Source organism: Pelophylax lessonae, assembly GCF_965119305.1.
Source record: "Pelophylax lessonae genome assembly, chromosome: 5".
Taxonomy (NCBI): Eukaryota; Metazoa; Chordata; class Amphibia; order Anura; family Ranidae; genus Pelophylax; species Pelophylax lessonae.
Genome location: NC_138772.1, coordinates 57,992,174 through 58,012,315, shown reverse-complemented (window position 1 = coordinate 58,012,315; position 20,142 = coordinate 57,992,174). Strand labels below are relative to the sequence as shown.

At 46.0% G+C, this 20,142-nt stretch overlaps 1 protein-coding gene across 1 annotated transcript in view; it reads left to right on the top strand.

The window, feature by feature from the left end:
- The window catches only part of SRI (sorcin), a 38,707-nt gene extending 28,887 nt beyond the window's left edge, over window positions 1-9,820 (top strand). The window contains exons 5-8 of the mRNA XM_082259458.1: window positions 1,078-1,225; window positions 8,225-8,338; window positions 8,423-8,481; window positions 9,656-9,820. Coding sequence (XP_082115584.1) covers window positions 1,078-1,225; window positions 8,225-8,338; window positions 8,423-8,481; window positions 9,656-9,682 — 348 coding nt within the window. The 3' untranslated portion in view covers window positions 9,683-9,820. The remainder of the gene's footprint in view (window positions 1-1,077; window positions 1,226-8,224; window positions 8,339-8,422; window positions 8,482-9,655) is intronic.
- Window positions 9,821-20,142: the final 10,322 nt, after the last annotated feature.

The window sequence follows — 20,142 nt, the reverse complement described above, 5'->3', positions numbered from 1 at the left end:
CACACCAGTCTGCATGCTAAAATGCATGCATATGGATGTACATTGTATATGGCCAATGAGGGAAGCTATTTGTAACACACCAAACTGTTCATTATTTTTTTCCCTTTCTGTCACTGCACAGCTACTTAGAATCTCACTTTGTGAGTTGCTCTGTATTACAATGCAGACATGCATGCTATATCATTGATGCACTACACACCACACCCCAGTGCAGCATTATCATGTAAATACAGGCTGGTTCCTCCATCCATACAGTGCAGATGGAAGAATCTCCGTTCTAATCAGCCGACACCAGCAGCTGTCACAATACCAGAACAGCAGCTGCATCTGATTGGGTTCAGCCATTGTTTGGCTGACAAATTTCTGTCCAGCTCCTTTTTTGGGGGGGGGGGGGGGGGTTTTTTTTTTTTTTTTTTTGGGAAGGATGTTGAGCAGGAAGGTGCTGACAGGGTCAGGCCATGGACAGAATTTACAGTTTATAGCCATCTTTAGAGTTGGAGAGTGAGAGGCAGTGCTGACCTTACAGTATACTGCATTACACGATGTAGTTGGTCTGCCACTGGATGCTTGCTAACAGGAGGTAGGGGCACCTGAAGTACCTCACTAGTCCAGATCCTTCTTTGCTGTCAGATACCAGTCTCCATTGCCTAATCATTGAAGTCCTAGCAGAAAGCATGCAACAATATTACTAATTGACAAATAATTGATTTAGCGGTCACAGGACCGCATGACTATTAGCCTAAACATTTTTTAGGGGGTGCATGATTACATTCCTTTGGTGCTACAGCAAGCTTACGCTCTGCTTCTTAGTAGCAAAGTACAGCTATGGTTTTGACAGCGAGGCTCCTGCTGACAATCAAGGGAAGTAGAGCTGGGCAGGGGGCAAGTAAACCTGTCATGAGAGGAATACAGGGGCTGTCAAAGCCTGAACTAATTTAAACTTTTTTTTATTCTGCCCCTTGGTATAACTACTACAGGTACAATCTCGTGTGTGTGTGTGTGTGTGTGTGTTTTTAGTACTGTTGTTCTCCAGGACTCTTTTTTTTTTTTTTTTTTCCTTAATGTTTCCTTGCACAGAGGGACATGTCAGGCAAGCTGGGCTTCAATGAGTTTAAAGAGCTGGGAGTGGTATTGAATGGGTGGAGACAGAACTTCATGGCCGTGGACACAAACATGAGCGGATCAATAGATGGGATGGAAATCCACAGATCTATGGCAGCTATGGGTATGTACAAGAAAAAATGTAATTTCTGCATGTGTCCCCACAGAGGTGATTCCCTGCACTTCCTGTTCTTAAAGGAAGAGAGGGAAAATTGTCCTTGATGGGAACACAGGTGGCAATAAAAACTCTAAAGAAGTTCTTAACATTTTCAACCTACTGGAAACTTCTGTAATTTACAGTACAGAACACGGGTAAAGAATTACAGACCCTGAGAGTTATAGGCTCGTACCTTCAGGTGATTGGACACTGGCAAAGTTTTTGAGGACACCTTCCTGGGCTCCATCCCTATAATCCTACCCTACTCTTTGAGTCATCAGCTATTTGCTGGTGTCATAAGGTGATGGACTTCCTCTACCTTGAGGAGAAATAACTCTCACCTTTTAACTAGCTTATTTTATCTTCTTTAACTCTTCAGTCAATCTCCTTCACGGTTTTCGAATACCAAAAATATAAAAGCAGTGCATCCGGATGAACACAACCTCAGTAAAACCTTGGGAGCTGTACCCAGACCCTGTGCTGTGGGGATGGCTTGTCATATGGCTTTGGGCACTGGATTCTGCATGGACGCTCACCTTGGCGCTCGCACAATGCATTGAAGTCAGTCACAGGGTGCTATACAGGTCCAGTGCCCATCTCTATAGAACATAGACCCCCAAAGACCCCTTTTTGTAGGGGGTGTGTCCACTGTGATGGGCGAAGCCTGGAATTTATATACAATCCAGGAGCAGTACCACAGGGTCATCCTGTATCTCTGATTGTTCCGCTAAATAAAAAAAGCAGTGCTGTGTTTGGAATGTATTCAATTTACAGCAGCCTTTCTCAACCCTTTCAACACAGAGGAACCCTTGAAATAACTTTTTCGGGCTCGGGGAACCCCTGCTAAACATTACAAAAAGGACAAATCTGCAATTCATTACACATTGGTGTGATTGCCAGTGGGAAGAATGCACCTTACACTTGTCATTAGGAAGAATCTCCACCTTACAGATAGTTAAAAAGCTCAATGGTGTCAGTGGGAACGTATCTGAGAGGCAGAAAATGCTCCTGGTTGAGAAACCCTGCTTTACAGTGTAAACTTTTCAAACTTGCCCCTTAGAACTAAAGGACCGTACATATGGCCTGAATATCAGCCAGTATCATTTGGCCTATGTGTACGGCAGCTGGTCTGCCTTCTCCCTAAGGGGCATGACTGAAAGGGTCTGCCAATCTGCATTCAATCAGTGCTTTCAGCCAATGGCTACAGGACGGTCTACACTTGGGTTGCTGTGTACTCTTTCTGGACATGCTTACCCTATATTCCGCTCCTACTATGTGAATACCCCCACCTGTGGCTATAGCAGAAATCCCGTGAAATGGAGACACGACCACCTCAGGTGTAAATTCACTATGCTGAAGACCTGCACAACACTCTCCCTCAATCCTGCTACTAAAAAGATTAGTGATTAATGAGAAGGTGTAGCAAATGATTGCTGAACTAATTACCTCCTTTTGAGTAAGTTACACAAGTAGCAAGAATTGTCAAATGATCACACTATAATACCCCATTTATGTGCACATGATTGCTACATGCTACTTGTACTCAATGTGGATCCATTTGTTTAGCTGTGATTTGCCACAATGTCCATACATTAATCACTAGTGATTTCTAACCATAAGATTGAGCTACTAAGCAAAGTGGGAAATGTGTCACTTCAGGCATAAAATGGGATTTATTGAAAATCCATTTCTCTGATGTTCATTGACGGACACAGCTCCTGATCTTCATAATCATTGGGTTTTACTGCCCCCTACAGGAGTATAGGACACTAGGCAGAAAAAAAGTTTGGCTACGCTTATGGGCAGTCCCAGGGACTATACTCCCTCTCTCTGCTATAGGTGTACTCTGTTTTGTTACAAGCAGTGTCAGAAGAATTAGAACTTAACAGAGGGGTGGGTGCTGTGTCCCGTCAATGAACATCAGAGAAATGGATTTTACAGTAAGTTAAAAATCCAATTTTTTTTTTTCCTCTCTTCGTTTATTGACAGGCACACCTCCTGATCTTCTTAACCATTGGGATGTCCCAAAGCAGTGTTAAACATGAGGGGTGGGAACAGCAAAAAAGAAATTCCCAAGGTTAACTATAGCCAGCCAGGTAAACGGGAGCTCAACCAAAACAACTGTAGCTCACCTGAAAAAAACAATACAGTCTCAAAGAGGATTAGGTCCTCTAAACAGCAGCCTGCAAAACCTTGTGGCCAAAGGATGCATCCGCAGATGCCAACACATCCACTTTATAGAACTTTGTGAAAGTGTGCACCGATGACCAGGTGGCCACCTTGCAAACCTGCGTCACTGATGCCTGATGACAGGAGGCACTGAACGCCTGAGTAGAGTGCGCCTTGACAGAGAAAGGAGGAACCTGACCCTTGATGGAATAGGTCTGAATCACCATCTGTCTAATGCATCTGGAAATGGTTGCAGAGGAAGGACAACCCTTTCCGAGGCCCATCTGTAAGCACAAATAGTGAGTCTGATTTCCTAAAAAAAAAAAAAAAAAAAAAAAAAAAAAAAAAAACTCCGTAGCTGTCAGGTAAACCCTAATTGCCCAGGCCACATCCAAGGCATAGAAAGCAATTTCCTTTGGATGTTTTGGCCTGGGACACAGGGAAGGCAATACAATGTCTTCATTCAAATGAAAATCAGAGACAACCTGAGGAAGGAACGACAGACGGGCGGACAACCAATTTATCACTGTGAAACCACCAAGGTAAACGACAGGGTAACTTCGCCAATTCCGACACCCTGCGCGCAGAGGTGAAAGCCCCCAAAAAGGCCACCTTCTGGGACAGCGTAAGCAGGGGAATCTCCCGAAGATTCTCAAAAGGAGGCTTCTGGAGGACTGAGAGCATCAAATAGAGGTCCCAAGGTGGCAACAGAGACCACACTGGAGGGGTCAAGCGCCTAACTAACTCCCTGAAGAAAAGTATGCACCAAGGAGTATGCGGCCAAGGGCCGTTAAAAGAAGACCGCCCCACCGGAGACACAACTGATGAAATGCCTCCGAATGAAGGGACCACTCCCCTTGTTCTAACGCCTGCCGACTAAAGGTAATCCGCCTGACAAATCATTCTGCACACCTTAGAATGCCGGCTACCTCCAGAGCCGCCAGGACACTTCTTGTGCTCTCCCGGTGATTGACATAAGCCATGGCCGTGGCATTGTCCGATTGAATGCGCACTGGACATCTCTGAAGACGATTCTTCCAATGTTCCAGGCACAGTTTGATGGCTTGGAGTACCAAGACCTCGATCGGTAGTCTGGACTTTTCCAGTGTCCAGACCCCTTGAGCAGAAATTTTGCTGATGCCTCCCTAGCCGGACAGGCTGACATCTGTGGTGACCACTGTCCAATACAAGGGGAGGAAGGGTTTGCCCAGCCCAAGCGCCGGAGAATGAAGCCACCAAATCAGGGACTCTTTCATTCTCCATCTCAGCTGGATCTGATTTGTCCAGTAACTGTGGATTCTTGTCCCATTTGGCCAGAATCTCCCTTGCAGGGACCTCGTATGGAACTGTGCAAACTGAACCGCCTTAAATGTAGACCCCCATCAGGCCCAGCACCTGCATGCAAGTCCGGAGGGATTACCATCTGCTGGACAGCAGGAGACTAATTACAGCCTGCAGTTTCTGGAGTTTGTCAAGAGGAAGGAGCACTCAGGCTAAGGCCGAGTCCAGAGTCAGACCCAGATAGTCCAACTTTGTAGACAGAACCAGAGCAGACTTCTAAAAATTCTGAATCCAGTAAAACACCCTCAAGCTCGTATGGTGATTTCCAGGTTTTCCACCAGAGCAGTAGGAAACTTTGCTCGCAGAAAGTCGCCAAAGTAGCCCAGTAACGCAATCCCCCATTGGCGTAACAATGCTAGCAATGGGGCCAACACTTTCGTGAAGACCCGAGGAGCAGAAGCGAGACCAAAGGGTAACGCCACAAACTGATAATGCTCCTTTCCTATGGCCGAGAGAAGGAAGCGCTGGAGACCGACATATTGGAATTTGAAGGTAAGCGTCCTTGATGTCGATGGAGGCAAGAAAAATCCCCCTGATGCAGGGAAGCCACCACCTTGCGAACAGGCCCCATTCTGAACTTCTGCACCCGCACAAAGCATTTAAGCGCCTTGAGGTCCAGAATTGAACGCACCTTTCCTTCCTTCCTAGGGACTGTAAACCGGTTTGAGTAAAACCTGAGTACCTATAGCAGAGAGAGGGCGTATACCCCCTGGGACTGCCCATAGGCATAGCCAGACTTTTTTTTTTTTTTCTGCCTAGTGTCCTACACCTGTAGGGGGCAGTATAACACAATGGTTAAGATCAGGAGCTGTGTCCATCAATGAACGAAAGAGAAATAAAAAATTTTCTTTTGCAATGGTTTCTCGAATGCAGTATACACTATATATTGCCAAAAGTATTGAGACGCCTGCCTTTACACACACACATGAATTTTAATGGCATCCCAGCCTTAGTCCGTAGGGTTCAATTTTGAGCTGGCCCACCTTTTGCAGCTATAACAGCTTCAATTCTTCTGGGAAGGCTGTCCACAAGGTTTAGGAGTTTGTCTATGGGAATGTTTTGACCATTCTTCCAGGTAGGTCAGGCACTGATGTTTTAATGAGAAGGCCGCAATCTGTACTTTAATTCATCCCAATGGTGTTCTATCGGATTGAGGTCAGAACTCTATGCAGGCTAGTCAAGTTCCTCCACCCCAAACTCGCTCATTCATGTCTTTTATGAACCTTGCTTTGTGCACTGGTGTACAATCATGTTGGAACAGGAAGGGGCCAAACTGTTCCCACAAAGTTGGGAGCATGAAATTGTCCAAAATATCTTGGTATGCTGACGCCTTAAGAATTCCCTTCACTGGAACTAGGGGGCCAAGCCTAACCCCTGAAAAACAACCCCACACTATAATCCCCCCCCCCTCCACCAAATGAGGAGTTGAAGCTGTTATAGCTGTAAAAGGTGGGCCAACCCAACGGACTAAGACAATATCGTGTATATCCATATACAATATGCTTCTTTAACTTGGGTAACTAAGTTATTAATAATAAATTACCTGGTGACCCTGCTGCTTCCCTGCGTATCACCTACCATTTATGTGCGGAGCAGACAATGCTATTAAGCTGCTATTCAAAAGACTTGTTCGCTAAGCGTTGCCAGCACTCACATCTTGCAAAGCATCCAGCACTTTTTACATGCATACTTTTGTTATACATGCTCTGGGCTCTTCCAGTGCTTTGTAAGTCCCCGTTCACACTAAGGCGACCTGTGAGGCGACCTGGTCGCCTCCCATAGGGAAGCTGCGGACCCGTTCTAATAGGAGCGACACAAGTCGCTCCGACTTAGAAAAAGGGTCCGGAGCTTCTTTGGGGCGACCAGGAGCGACCGCCATAGACTTCAATGTTATGAAGTCCGTGGCGGCCGCTCCGAGGTCGCGGCGCGAAGTAGCGTCGCTTGTATGTGAACGGGGCGTAAAGGAACACATACTGTATCCTGTAATAATTTAGGTGCTGGTGTGTTTTTTTTGTTTGTTTTGAAAACATCAGGCTTCTGTCACTTCCAGCATTGGTACTACAGTGATTCTGTTAAACACCTACCAGCCATACACTCTCTCCCCCCCCCCCACCCCCCCAAAACCTTTTTTACTAAAAATCTTCAGTTTTATGAAAAAGTAAAAACCATACATATACATTCAAAGTATGTGAAGACTTCTATTAGCAATAATTCAGAAATACAGTCAGGATAAAAGTTCAAGACCATTGAAACAGTGTGCAACCTGCATAGTAAAAAAACATGGCATGAAGAGTGGTACCACGTGTTATTACTGCTTTCCATACGTATCAAGTGTGTTCATGGAAGACTTATACCAAAATGTAGTCTTAAAGTACTTGTTTAGCCTGCAAACATTCTCAAATAGTAATAGTCTGTCTGCACATAGCATCAATAGTCTGGGTACCAATACCAATTAGCTGACTTTTGCTACAGTCAATCAGGTAACCAATGTCTAATAAAATGTTTGTATCACATTGCTTGTGTCATTCCCGCCACCCACTGTTCCATATGCAGGGGAAATTGTAGTCATGTGACCAGGTTGAAAAATACCTTTAAAAAGGTAAAAATTTAGTAATTATTTTACACATTGCATCCTACATAGAAACCTGTTGAGTGACATTGGTGGGTTTTTTTTTCCCAATTAATCTGTATTGAAATGTGAAAAAAATCCCATTTTATTCCTTTTCAACCTCTCCTACTCCTCTGATAGAAGTTGCAAATATTGTGCTCAGTTGCCATCACTCCCATTTCATTGAGCACACCTTGGGAATGAGCCTGTCCTCTAGAGTCAAACCCACCTCACCCTACTTCATCTTTTTATTGGTTGCTAGAATGCAGACAACCCCTGCCACTCAGCATCCTTGGTTGTTTAGTATGCAGATGGCCCCCAGTTGCTCAGCATCCCTGGTTGCTAGGGCCACACAGTGTCATTGGTTGCTAGAATACAGGCAGCCAGGCCACAAAGATCCATTGTTTGTTATGGTGCAGTCCTACTAACCAAACTGTTGCTGAGCAGCCCTGGCTGCCTACATCCTGGAAATCAAGGAATCTGGAGTGGCAAGTGCTGCCTACATCCTAAAAAAATAAAAAGAAAGCGGCAGGGGAATGGAGACACCCCCTTCCTCTGCATACCTAGCAAGCATTGCCAAAGGTAAATAAATATATCTTCATGCTAGATGTGTAGTCAAAGTGTGGGAGTCCTCTGTTGATCATCACCACCCTATATCAGCAGTGAGACCAAATGGAAAGTAAGGACAGAGTCATACATACACTTTCACATTGGGGACAAGGAGCAAAAAATGAGTTGAGAGCTCTTCTTTAAATGTCACAGTAGTGAGCGGTTCTTATCTCTGTATAGCTCTAGTTTATAGTAGTACAGACTAATGGAAGCTGAGCTGCTGTCCTTTTTTCTTTCAGGCTTCAGATTGAGCCCGCAAGCTCTGAACATTATCACCAGACGGTACAGCAATCATGGTAGAATTTCATTTGATGACTACATCACTTGTTGTGTGAAGCTCCGAGCCCTGACAGGTATGCTGCCAGGCGGTGGGATTATAGGGGAATTCTACAGGTAGGCTATTGCTATTCTAAAATATGTTCATGTATTGTTTGCAGAAACTTTCAGGAGGAGAGATGTGTCACAGCAAGGAATGGTGAATTTCATGTATGATGATGTAAGTACTTGTGAAAATCAAACCTCACAAAAAAAAAACTGGACCAGCTCTGGCTTTGCTGTGAGGACATAATAAAGGGAATATCTGGCAGCAATATGCCTGGGAGAATTCTCAGACTTGCAGGCTGCGGATCCATTCCAGGGCAGTGACCGGATTTTTTTTTCTCTCTTTCCTGCAAAAGTAATGCCATTGCCCTGGAACTACCACTGCAGTGAGAGGCTTCTCGCACAGCTATTTTGCTGGCAGATATTCTCTTTAATCACTTGCCGACTGTCCACCTGCAATTTGCTGAAGGCGAGCTGTGACTGTAAGCAAAGCAACGTACCCGTATGTGAACCTCTTGATCGCCCTAGGTGTTAACCCCTTTCCAAGCCAGTGTCCTTAGTACAGTGACTGACTGTATATTTTTAGCACTGATCATTGTATTAATGTCACTGGTGATGTCGGTCGCAGTTAGTGTCAGATTGACCACCGCACTATTGCTGTCTCATCAAAGTTGCTATATATATATATATATTCTTTAGATCTCTCTATATCATAGTTTGTAGGTGCTATACCTTTCAAGCAAACCAATCAATCTACACTGAGTGGGATTTTTTTATCAAAACCCTGTAGCAGAATACATTTTTGGCCAAAATATAGAAGACTTTTTTTATTTAATTTTTGATGTTTTATAACAGAAAATTAAAAATTTTCTTTTTTCAAAATTTGCGACGGTTTGTTTTTATTTATAGCGCAAAAATAAAGGCAGTGGTGATCAAATACCACCAAAAGAAAGCTCTATTTGTGTGAAAAGAAAATTGTATAAATTTTTTTGGGTACAGCGTTGCATGACCGTGCAATTACCAGTTAAAGTAGCGCAGTGCCAAATGGCAAAAAATGGCCTGGTCATGAAGGAGGTAAAATCTTTGAGCTGAAGTGGTTAATATGTCTCCTCAACTATACACACGGGGTAGAATTCCCCACCAACCATGTAACTAAGAAACCATCATTCAGCAGCGAGGGTGTCTTGCATTACGTTGGGTACTCATGGCATATCTGCAGCGCAGGTTTTGTGGGGACCTACAGATACACAGTACAAGTGGTGATCTATATAGCTTTATGCCTGTTGGGTGCAGGGAGGGGATGGAGCCATCAAAGAAATGTCCTCACTGACTTTTTGTTTTTCTTCTAGTTCATCCAAGCTATTATGAGCATCTGAAGGAGGCCCACAGCTCAGGAGAAATGCATCATTCTCAGCACTGGCTCACTGTTTATTCCCAGAAGTGCTCGTAATTGTAACCACTTGTCTGCATTAGTCCTTTTTTTAATTTTTTTTTTAATAAATGAATGATGGGCAGAGGTGTGCCATTTCTTTTATTTTGAGAAAGTACCAGCATGAGAAACCATAAAACCAAGCTATCAGCTCATTTAGAGCAGATTACATGGGCACTGACTGGATGAGAAAATGGGCAATGACTGGATAAGAAGGTTACTTGATTAACAGCAAAATGTAAAACACATGAATTTAAAATGGACCTAGAATCAGATTAATATTAATGAATGTTAAGTAAAGTAAACCTAAGACTTAAAAGATAGGTTCGCCTTTTTAAGAGCATGTTACCCCTGAATTTTGGTGGGTGTAAAATGTATCCTGCTCCTTTTCTCATGGTTCCCGCAGTCAAAGCCCCCCTCTCTCTGACAGCAGAAGGGGATTCCTTTCTGCACCCACGGTCACATTTTAAAAACAGCACAGCTCAATCCACACAGCCCTATCATTCTTTCTGTGAGTGAATGCAGTACAAGTCTATTCTGCCACAAGAAGGCTTGTAGTTCTCAATGGACTGCGAAGATTCCAATGAGCGCCCTTGTAGTTCGACTTCCTGCAGCTCAGTAACTGCCCATATGGAGGTAAGAGCAAAATGCTGAACAGAATGTCCGCATGAGCCTCAAGGGTGCAATGCTCTCCCCGAGCCCCCCCCCCCCGCCTGCAAAAATACGTGCATTTAATATTTTTTTTTTTTATTCACTAAGGCGAACTTAGCTTTTCACTATTTCCTGCCCAGCCTATTATAATAGAACGACTAGGTGGGACATTCGTTGTTCCACGTGGACGTCACATGACATGACGTCCTCCCACAATGCGCCTCACTCCGGCCCGATCTGTCAACGGCTATGTCCATCGGACATAGCCAATGACTGATCAGCAGCCAGTACCATGTGATCACTATGATCAATCGCATGACATTTGTACAAAATGGATTGCTTCCTTTTATACCCTTCATCGTGTACAATTGTTAACTGTGATTGGTCACAGTGATCACATGGTACAGACAGGGCCAATCGCAACCCATCTGTACCATGTGATTAGCTGTAACTAATCACAATAGTAAACCCTGAATACATCAGTTTCTTTCAGTGAAAATGGTTGCTTATACCAGTAAAATTCAGTGGTATTACCTTCATAATGTGAAGGTAAAAAAAAAAGAAAAACCTGATTACTTACCTTGCACTGTATTGCTCTGGGCAGCATGTTAAAAAAAAAAAAAAAAATTTTATATACATATGCTGTCACCAGTTGGTGTCCCTGATCACCACCACACCAGTTATGACAACGCTGTACTGCACTGGTGATAGTGTGTTAAAAAATATTTCTTCATGTTCCAAAAAATTGTGAGGAAAATTTACATTTCAAAAAACTCCCCATGCCTCTTACTAAATACCTTGGACTGTTTTACTTTAAACAAAAAAAAAAAAAAGGGGGGGGGGGGGTCATTTGGAGAATATTTGTACTGTGCTGGTGTTTTTGGGCCTTAAGAAATGAGACAGACCGTCAGTACATCAGGATTGATCAATTTTTATATATACAGGTGCAGCTCAAAAAAAAAGTAAATATTATCAAAGGTTTTTCTTTTTTATCTCAGTAAGACCCCGTTCACACTGGGGCGACCTGGTCATCTGACAGGTCGCCGTAGGTCGCCTGCCATAGAGAAGCTGTGGACCCGTTCTAATAGGAGCGACACAAGTCGCTCCGACTTAGAAAAAGGGTCCAGAGCTTCTTTGGGGCGACCTGCATTGACTTCATTATGAAGTCCGTGCCGGCCGCTCCGAGGTCGCGGTGCAAGTCGGATCGCCCCAGTGTGAACGGGGTCTCACTGAATTCAAAAAGTGAAACTCATTCTGTAGATTCATTACACAGAGTAACATATTTCAATTACTCCTTTTTTTTTATTTTGAGGATTATGGCTACAGATAGTGAAAAACCAAAATTCAGTAGCTCAAAAAATTAAACAAAGAGCTGGGGGGGGGGGGGCACACCCTGAACATGCATTTCTAAAGCTGGTGCAGCTATGCATGTTATTTGGTTCATATTTACAGGGAATAGCACACACATCCAAAAGAAATGATTATCAAATATAAAGGCAATCAATAAATAAAAATGGGGGTTTAGTCCCACCATATGGCCATATCGTGCTTAAGCCCACCACTACGTCAAAGTACCCCATTGTCAGTGGGTCCTACACTATCCATAAAAAGAAGGATGAATCCAGCTTCTCAAACCATTGGAGATACTTACTCCTTACTGGGAGAGATGTGCAACTGCACTATGAGGGACTCCTCCTATATCTGCTTGCTAGTGGACACTGATAGAGTACAGGTTTGGGAGGGTGGGGTGCTCAACCCCAGAAATCTGGTCAGACTGAATACATAACAAACAAAGAGCTGGGGGGGGGGGGGGCACACCCTGAACATGCATTTCTGAAACTGGTGCAGCTATGAACCAAGCAACATGCAGATTTACAGAGAATAGCGCACACATGCAAAAGAAATGACTATCAAATATAAAGGCAATCAATAAGCTCAGAAAATTAAGACTTGTGAAAAAGGTCAATATTGTGGACTCCTGAGCCTTTAAATGGTTTCAGTAGGTAACACAATCACGGGGAAGACTGCTGACTTGACAGTTGTCCAGCAAGGGCATACCTAGAGCAATTGGCACCTGATGCGCCCCCGCCATTTCAGTGTAGCGAGGTTGGTTCCGTTTTGTCTGGTAGTAGATGAAATCCTGGCGGTTCCCTTTCTTCACAGTGCCATTATAATACAGGTCTGCCACCAGTGTGAGCACTTTCATACAGATCTCCTACCACCAACTTTGTGAAGACGGAAGCTTGGGTTGCTCTGCTGTACCTCTCCACACCTAAGACAGCAGAGAGGGCAAGTTGCAGCTTTTGATGTGACTGCATAGCAAGGGACTGAGGCGCAGTTCACTGTCACTGAGCACACCCACCGTATTCCCAGGAGCTCACACTTAGTCGAACATCCAGTCGATAGCAGCTGACCGAATGCTTTACTGATGACACCTTTAAGAACTACTCCAGCCTGACGTCAACATCAAGTGAGGGGAAGGGGTCTGCCAGTGTTTACTGTATTCTCCTGGTGGGGGAGGGTTCCCTGGGCAAGTACACTGCCTGGTAGGCCACACAGAGTTTGGTAGGTACTCAGTCCTGGTGAGCTGTATGGTGTTTGGTCTACTGGCAGTTACCTGGCGTGGTGGGCACATGTCTCTCCCAAATGATCCCTTTGCACCTCCAGTGTGTCCTTGCCCCTCTCATTGTGTCTCGGGACCACCCCCTGGATGTGGAGTAGAAAGGTGTGGGCTCTCCCCAGCTTCTCACTCTCTCCTTTAGCCCGAACAGGTGTGGGAGTTCTCTCCTCACCCTCAGCCATTTAAAATGTTCCAAACAAAGACTTGTCCTCCTGCCTTCTCTGCTCCCCTCACAGTCACCCTCTCCTCAGTGCTCCACCTCTGCTCCTATTTTGAGCTCCCCACACTCATCCGTCAAGCCCTGCTCTGAGCCACAGTCTAGTCTGAATAATAAAGTAAAAGGATAAAAAAGATGGGGCTTTGCAGGCCAGTGGGAGTAGAAGGATCACGCCAAAACCAAGTAATAAAAAACAAATACATTTTATTCAAGTTTCAAATAAAAGAAATGGGCGATCACGCACATGTTCACAAGGACAAGACACAAAGACAATTTCTATAAAACCAATTAATAAGGGTCATTAGAATAGAAATGCATCCCCTAAGGGGAAAACCAAGAGCCTGTATAGGATGGAAGATAGGTCTCAGGTGGAACGCGGTCAATGTAGGTCCCCAGCAAGCCTGCTGGCGTGAACTACACAAAGGATTTGTCGGGTGCGGGACATACTGGTCTCCCTGCCTCCTTGAAGTAGGATTATGTGACGTTGTTTGTTCCTGCCTGAAGCCACTCATATACTGCAAATGGGTTGTAATGATTGCATATCCCTACCTCTATATATACACACCAAATAACCATCCTACCCGGTTCGTCTGAGTGAGGAGGAAGCTATAAGTGGATATATGAAGTGCAACTACTAGTATGTTGATCATCGCACTCCTAGGATATTTGGATGTATTAAAGGAATTTCCCACTATCAAGTCATAATGAGTTGCTACCTTATTTAGCACAAAAAGCGGTACCTCTGCAGTGATTGAGGGGCTGGACACTCGACCATAGATAAACGTGAGAATATATGTAAACTTTGAATGGGGGATGATATCTATTGTCCTACGTGTCGCCACAATCTGCCACCTCCTGAGTCATTAAAAAGGAAATACCGGTCTGTCATGGTCTCTATGGCCCTGAGGAAGCCTTGAGCGAAACGCGTCGGCTTGCTGGGGACCTACATTGACCGCGTTCCACCTGAGACCCATCTTCCATCCTATACAGGCTCTTGGTTTTCCCCTTAGGGGATGCATTTCTATTCTAATGACCCTTATTAATTGGTTTTATAGAAATTGTCTTGTCCTTGTGAACATGTGCGTGATCGCCCATGTCTTTTATTTGAAATTTGAATAAAATGTAATTTGTTTTTTATAAATTGGTTTTGGCGTGATCCTTCTACTCCCACTGGCCTGCAAAGCCCCATCTTTTTCTATCCTTTTACTTTGTATACCTATTAGGGGTAAGGGCCTATTTACACGGTACTTGTTTCTGTGCTAGTCTGAATAATGTGACCGGGTTTAGGGTAGCCTGGAACCCAGACACATGATTCAAAACTCGGACTGTTTGGGTGAATCCCAGGCAGGTGGCAACCCTAGCTATGCCAGGGGCAGGCTAATAGATGCATAATTGTTCCCCATTCAACATGATAGAGCAGAGAATCTATTATGTGTTCCAATTTGAAGCAGAACTAAACACAGGTAAAGAAATTTAAATTTGGCGGTTTTTAACATACATAGAGAGTACTGTCTGCTTCAGAAAGAAGGGAGAGTGGAAAACTGTAAGTGCTGGAACATGGAAACTTAACATTAAGTTTTCAAAAACATGCAGGATGTTGTGTATAATTTTTATATTATGGCAAGTTCTCCTGCCACATCCCCAGCAATCAGCTCTTCACAGAGGAACCTGCCATTGTAACAGCAAATATTATAAAGACTTTGGGCATAATGTTCTGAAAACTTCTATTTGCAAAAATACATTAGCAAACAGTGGCATACTTTGGGGTATAGGACATGAAAAACAGTCAGCTTCGGGTAGAGCAAACTGGGAACACTTTAAAATTACAATCCAATTCACCTGCTTATACAAGCAGCACCCAGTGGCAGGAAGGGCGAAGTGCATGTCTAGAGGGCAGCCAACGGATGCTTTCCATTCTATAACACTGGGAAGGGAAGCCGCAGCAAGTGACAGCTGTGCAGTAACAAGATCTTATCTAGGTATGGAGTAAGAACCCCCCAATGTGTGGCACCCAGGGCGGGCCGACCCTGTTGGTAAGCCACTGTTGTCCAGAAGACATTCACTTACACCCTCAGGGAGGGTAAGTCACAAAAGGTCATTGCCAAAAAAGCTGGTTATTCAGAGTGCTGTATCCAAGCATATTAATGGAAAGTTAAGTGGAAGGAAAAAGTGTGGTAGAAAAAGGTGCACAAGCAACATGGTAACCGCAGCCTTGAGAGGATTGTGAGGCAAAGGCTATTCAAGAATTTGGGGAAATTCACAAGGAGTAAAGTACGGCAGTTGTCAATGCTTCAACAGCCACCACACACAGATGTATCCAGGACATGGCCTAAAACTGTCGCATTCCTTGTGTCAAGTGACTCCTGAACTAGAGACAACGTCAGAAGCGCCTTACCTGGGCTAAGGAGAAAAAAGGACTGGACTGTTGCTCAGTGGTCCAAAGTCCTCTTTTTGGATGAAAGTAAAGCCCCGTACACACGTACCGATCGTCGGCCGACAATCGGCCGTCTTTTGTCCAGGGCTGTCAGTGTCTGTTGAAAAGTGCAAAAGACTGCACAAGAATTTTGTCTGCCGACTACAGCCGACTGCAGAAGTGATGTCATGTAATGGTTAACTTTCCCTGTGTTTTTCTTTTCTGAGCATGCCCAGTCTTGCAAATCTGCGGTCTGTCGGCCGAATTCTGTACTGACTGGCGAACAATCGGCCGCTCTGGTGTCGGCATACAAAAATTTTAATGCTTGCATGACAGATTCTTTTTGGCCGAATGTGCGCTGTCGGCTGTCGGAGGCATCATACTAACAAGCCTACAATCGGCAGATCGTTCGTCGGCCGAAGCTTTTCGGCCGACGATCGGTACGTGTGTACGGGCCTTAAATTTTGCATTTAATTTGGAAATCAAGTGGAGAGGTACAGAATCCAAGTTGCATGATGTCCAGTGTGAAGTTTCCAGTCAGTGATGATTTGGGGAGCCATGTCATCTGCTGGTGTTGGTCCACTGTGTTTTATCAAGTTCAAAGTCAGTGCAGCCCTCTACCAGGAAATTCTAGAGCACTTCATGCTTCCCTCTGCTGACCAGCTTTTATGGAAATGCTGATTTCATTTTCCAGCAGGACTTGGCACCTACCCACACTGCCAAAAGTACCAATACCTGGTTTCATGATCATGCTATCACTGTGCTTGATTGGCCAACAAACTCACCTGACCCAAACCCCATAGAGAATCTGTGGGGTATTGTCAAGAGGAAGAGGAGAGACCCCAAACCCAACAATGCAGATGAGCTGAAGGCCGCTATCAAAGCAACCTGGACTTCCATAACACCTCAGCAGTGCCACAGGCTGATCGCCACCATGCCACACCGCATTGACGCAGTAATTAATGCAAAAGGAGCCCCGACCAAGTAGTGAGTGCACACTATACTGTACATGGACATACTTTTGAGTAAGCCAACATTTCTGTATTAAAAAAAACTTTTTTTCTCTTTCGTTCATTGGCGGACACAGTTCCTGATCTTCCTAACCAATGAGTTATACTGCCCCCTACAGGAGTAGGACACTAGGCAGAAAAAAAGTCTGGCTAAGCCTATGGGCAGTCCCAGGGGGATATACTCCCTCGCACTGCTATAGGTTTTTTCTGCCTAGTCAGGAGTAAGGACCTAGTTCCTTACTAGGATCTCTGGTCCTGGCAAATTTTTTTAGATAAAATTGTACTGGGCGATGGGCTGAAAAATCTAGATCCAGTCGTCAACCCAGTCTGGCCAGCGAGCACATGCAGGCCTCAGCTCCGTGCTATGTTGGCCGCGTCATAGCCCCACCGGACGGGGGTTGGCCTGCGAGTTAGGTCGCATACGACCGGGTCTCGGCCCGAGTTGCAGCGTTCCTCCTGGCCGAATGTCCCCCCATTTCAATGGAGAGGAGGTTCTGTCTGCAGCGGTGCTCGTCTGGTTCCTGGTATGGTAAGTGATTGTCCCCCCCCCCCCCTCCACCTGGAGGGTTTTTGAGTGGATGTGCGCCCCTCCATGGGACAGTCAAACCCCTGGGTTCCCCTCCTTGCCAGTAGGCACCCCCCTCATCGGCCTGGTGGTCCCTGTGGGCCATATCGCCCCCCCTCCTTTACTAACGCAGGGGCTGTGGGGTGGCTTGGTCCACTACCTGGGGTGGGGGCAGGGTGCTGTGCTGGCGATGGGGGGTGCGCCGCTGGCGATCGGCTGTACCTGGTGGGGGCTCCTGCCAGGGGCCCCCCTTCTTGTCTGTCCCATTTTCTGAGGCCTAGGTATCCCTCCTGGATCCCTGGGAGCCTTGTGGTGCCGTGCGAGGCCACCATTTTGCTGTAGCCTGTGTGCTCATTGCACGGCAACCATGTTTGTGTAGTCTGGGAGCCATTTTGCAGTGATGTGCCATTGAAAATAACGGCAGTCATGTCAGTGGAGCCCTGGGGGCGGGGGAAGCCCCCCTCCTCATCCCCTGGTGCTGACTCCTGGATCTTTTCACTTCCCAATCGCCGCACATGGAGTGCAGATTATCCTGGTGGCTGCAGGTGCCTGCTTCTGCTGGGTGGTGAGTCTGGTGGGGTCCTCTCTCTCTCTACTGAGGATCGATTAGGTTCTCTGTTACTGGCAACTGAGTGGTGCTGCCCCTTAGCAGTGTTATTACACCTTTTCTTGTGGGGTCCCCCTATTGACTCATGGAGTCTTTGGAGCACATTTCCCCACTTGATCCCCTATCAGAGGCTGCAGGGCCCTCCAGGTCCCAACTACCTATCGATGCACTGACGGTGGCCCTGGAGTCCTTTGTGTGCCAGAAGGAGATGGTTTTTGGGCGATGGGCTAGCAAAAAGCGCCCCTGGTATAATCTATCTTCTCAGATCCTAAATCTGATTCGGCGGCCGCAGGCGTGGGACACTCTGCTGGGTCTGCGACCACGCACCACAAGTTCTCAGATAGTGAGGGTAATTCCTCCACTTCTGCAAACGCACACGAAAAGGCGCTGGTGGATGGACTGATTGTATTTGTGTGTGAGACCTTAAAAATGGAGGACGCAGCTGAAGCTGCGATGGAGGAGTCAGTTCCCTTTGGCACTCACAAGCCATCTAGAGCTGCAAAGGTGTTTCCTTTCCCTGCCTATTTTGACAACTGTTCCTAAAGGGTGGGAATTGCCAAAACGTCCCCTTATGGTCCCTAAGCGATTTACTATGCAGTACCCCTATGAGTAGTTCCTTCCTAAAAAGTGGACTTTTCCACCGGTGGTAGACCCTCCGGTCTCCAGATTGAACAAAGCAACCATAATTCCGGTTGAAGAGTCCCCGGCCTTTAAGGACCCGGCTGACAAGAAGGCGAAGGCTGTGGCCCGCAATACGTACACCCTGGCTCGTTCAGCACGGAGGCCAGTATTTACCATTGCACTGGTGTCGCAAACTCTGAGTGAGTGGGCTAAGCTTTTGCGCCATGACCTGGAGGGGGGAGTAGCTCCCCGCTACCTTTGCTTAGCTGGCGGACCAGTTGGTCCAGGGGCTGCAGTTCATCTGTAATGCCTCTTTGGAATGCGGCTCCCCTAGTTGCTAGGCTCTCGGTTTCAGCAGTGGTCCTATTTTATGGCTCGATTGCTGGTCTGTGGACCATACTTCTAAGAAGGCCTTAACTGATCTTTCTTTTCAAGGAGATTGCCTGTTTGGAGCTACCCTGGATATCATTATTAAGGGTCTCACAGGGGGAAAGAGTACCTTTCTTCCGCTGGCTACTAAGGGCAAGGACTCTCGTTGTAGGCATGGACCATCCTTCTCAGTTCATAAGAAGTTTTTTGGTCCTCGAGGGACGACTAACAAGGGATGAAAGCCGTTGAGGGCCTCCTCTGATGGATCCAAGCGAACTTGGTCTGGCAAGTCGAGAGCGAGCTTATCCAGACCCGCGGAAAAGCCTCCTTCAGCATGAAAGTGTGCCCTCACCCGTATCAGGGGTGGGGGGGACATCTTCGCTGGTTTCCAGGCCCGGGAACTTCCCTGGTACAAAACAAGTGGGTCCACGATGTCATACGGTCCGACTACAAGACCGAGTTTCGCTCTTAACCCCTCCCAGCATGGTTCTTTCCTTCCAATTTGCGCCTGTCCCTGGACTGCTTACAGGGTCTGTTTGGGGCAGTACAAAACCTGTTACTTCAAGGGGTGTTTGTTCCGGATCCGACATCGGAACATTTTCAGGGTTTTTACTCAAACCGGTTTACAGTTCCCAGGAAGAAAGGCAAGGTGGGTCCAATCCTGGATCTGAAGGCGCTGAACTGCTTTGTGCGGGTGCACAGTGGTGGCATTCCTTCATCAAGGGGATTTTCTTGCCTTTATCGACATCAAGGATGCTTACCTTTACATTCCAATATTATGCCAACAGGGGATCGCGATACTGGGCTACTTGGACGACCTCCTTCTGTGAGCAGTCTCCTACTGCTCTGGTGGAAAACCTGGAAATGAGGGAGTTTGGCTGGACTTTACATTTTCAGAAGTCTGCTCTGGTTTTGTCCACAAAGCTGGACTATCTGGGCCTGACGCTGGACTCTGGTGCTGGGCCTCATAGTGTCTACCTTCAAGGAGGTTCCGTTTGCAGTTCCATACGAGGTCCCTGCAAAGGGAGATTCTGGCCAAATGGGACAAGACTCCGCAGTCTCTGGACAATAAAATCTGTCTGAGCCGGGGAACGAAAGATTACCTGATATAGAAGCTTCATTCTCCGGTGCTTCCGCTGGGAAAATCCTTCCTCCTTGTATTGGACAGTGGTCACCACTAATGCCAACCTGTCAGGCTAGGGGTGGCGTCCTCTGCTAAAATTCTGCTCAGAGGATCTGGATACTGGAAGAGTCCAGACTATCGATCAATGTTTTGGAACTCCGAGCAATCAGACTGTGCCTGGACCATTGGACGGATCGTCTTCAGGGATTTC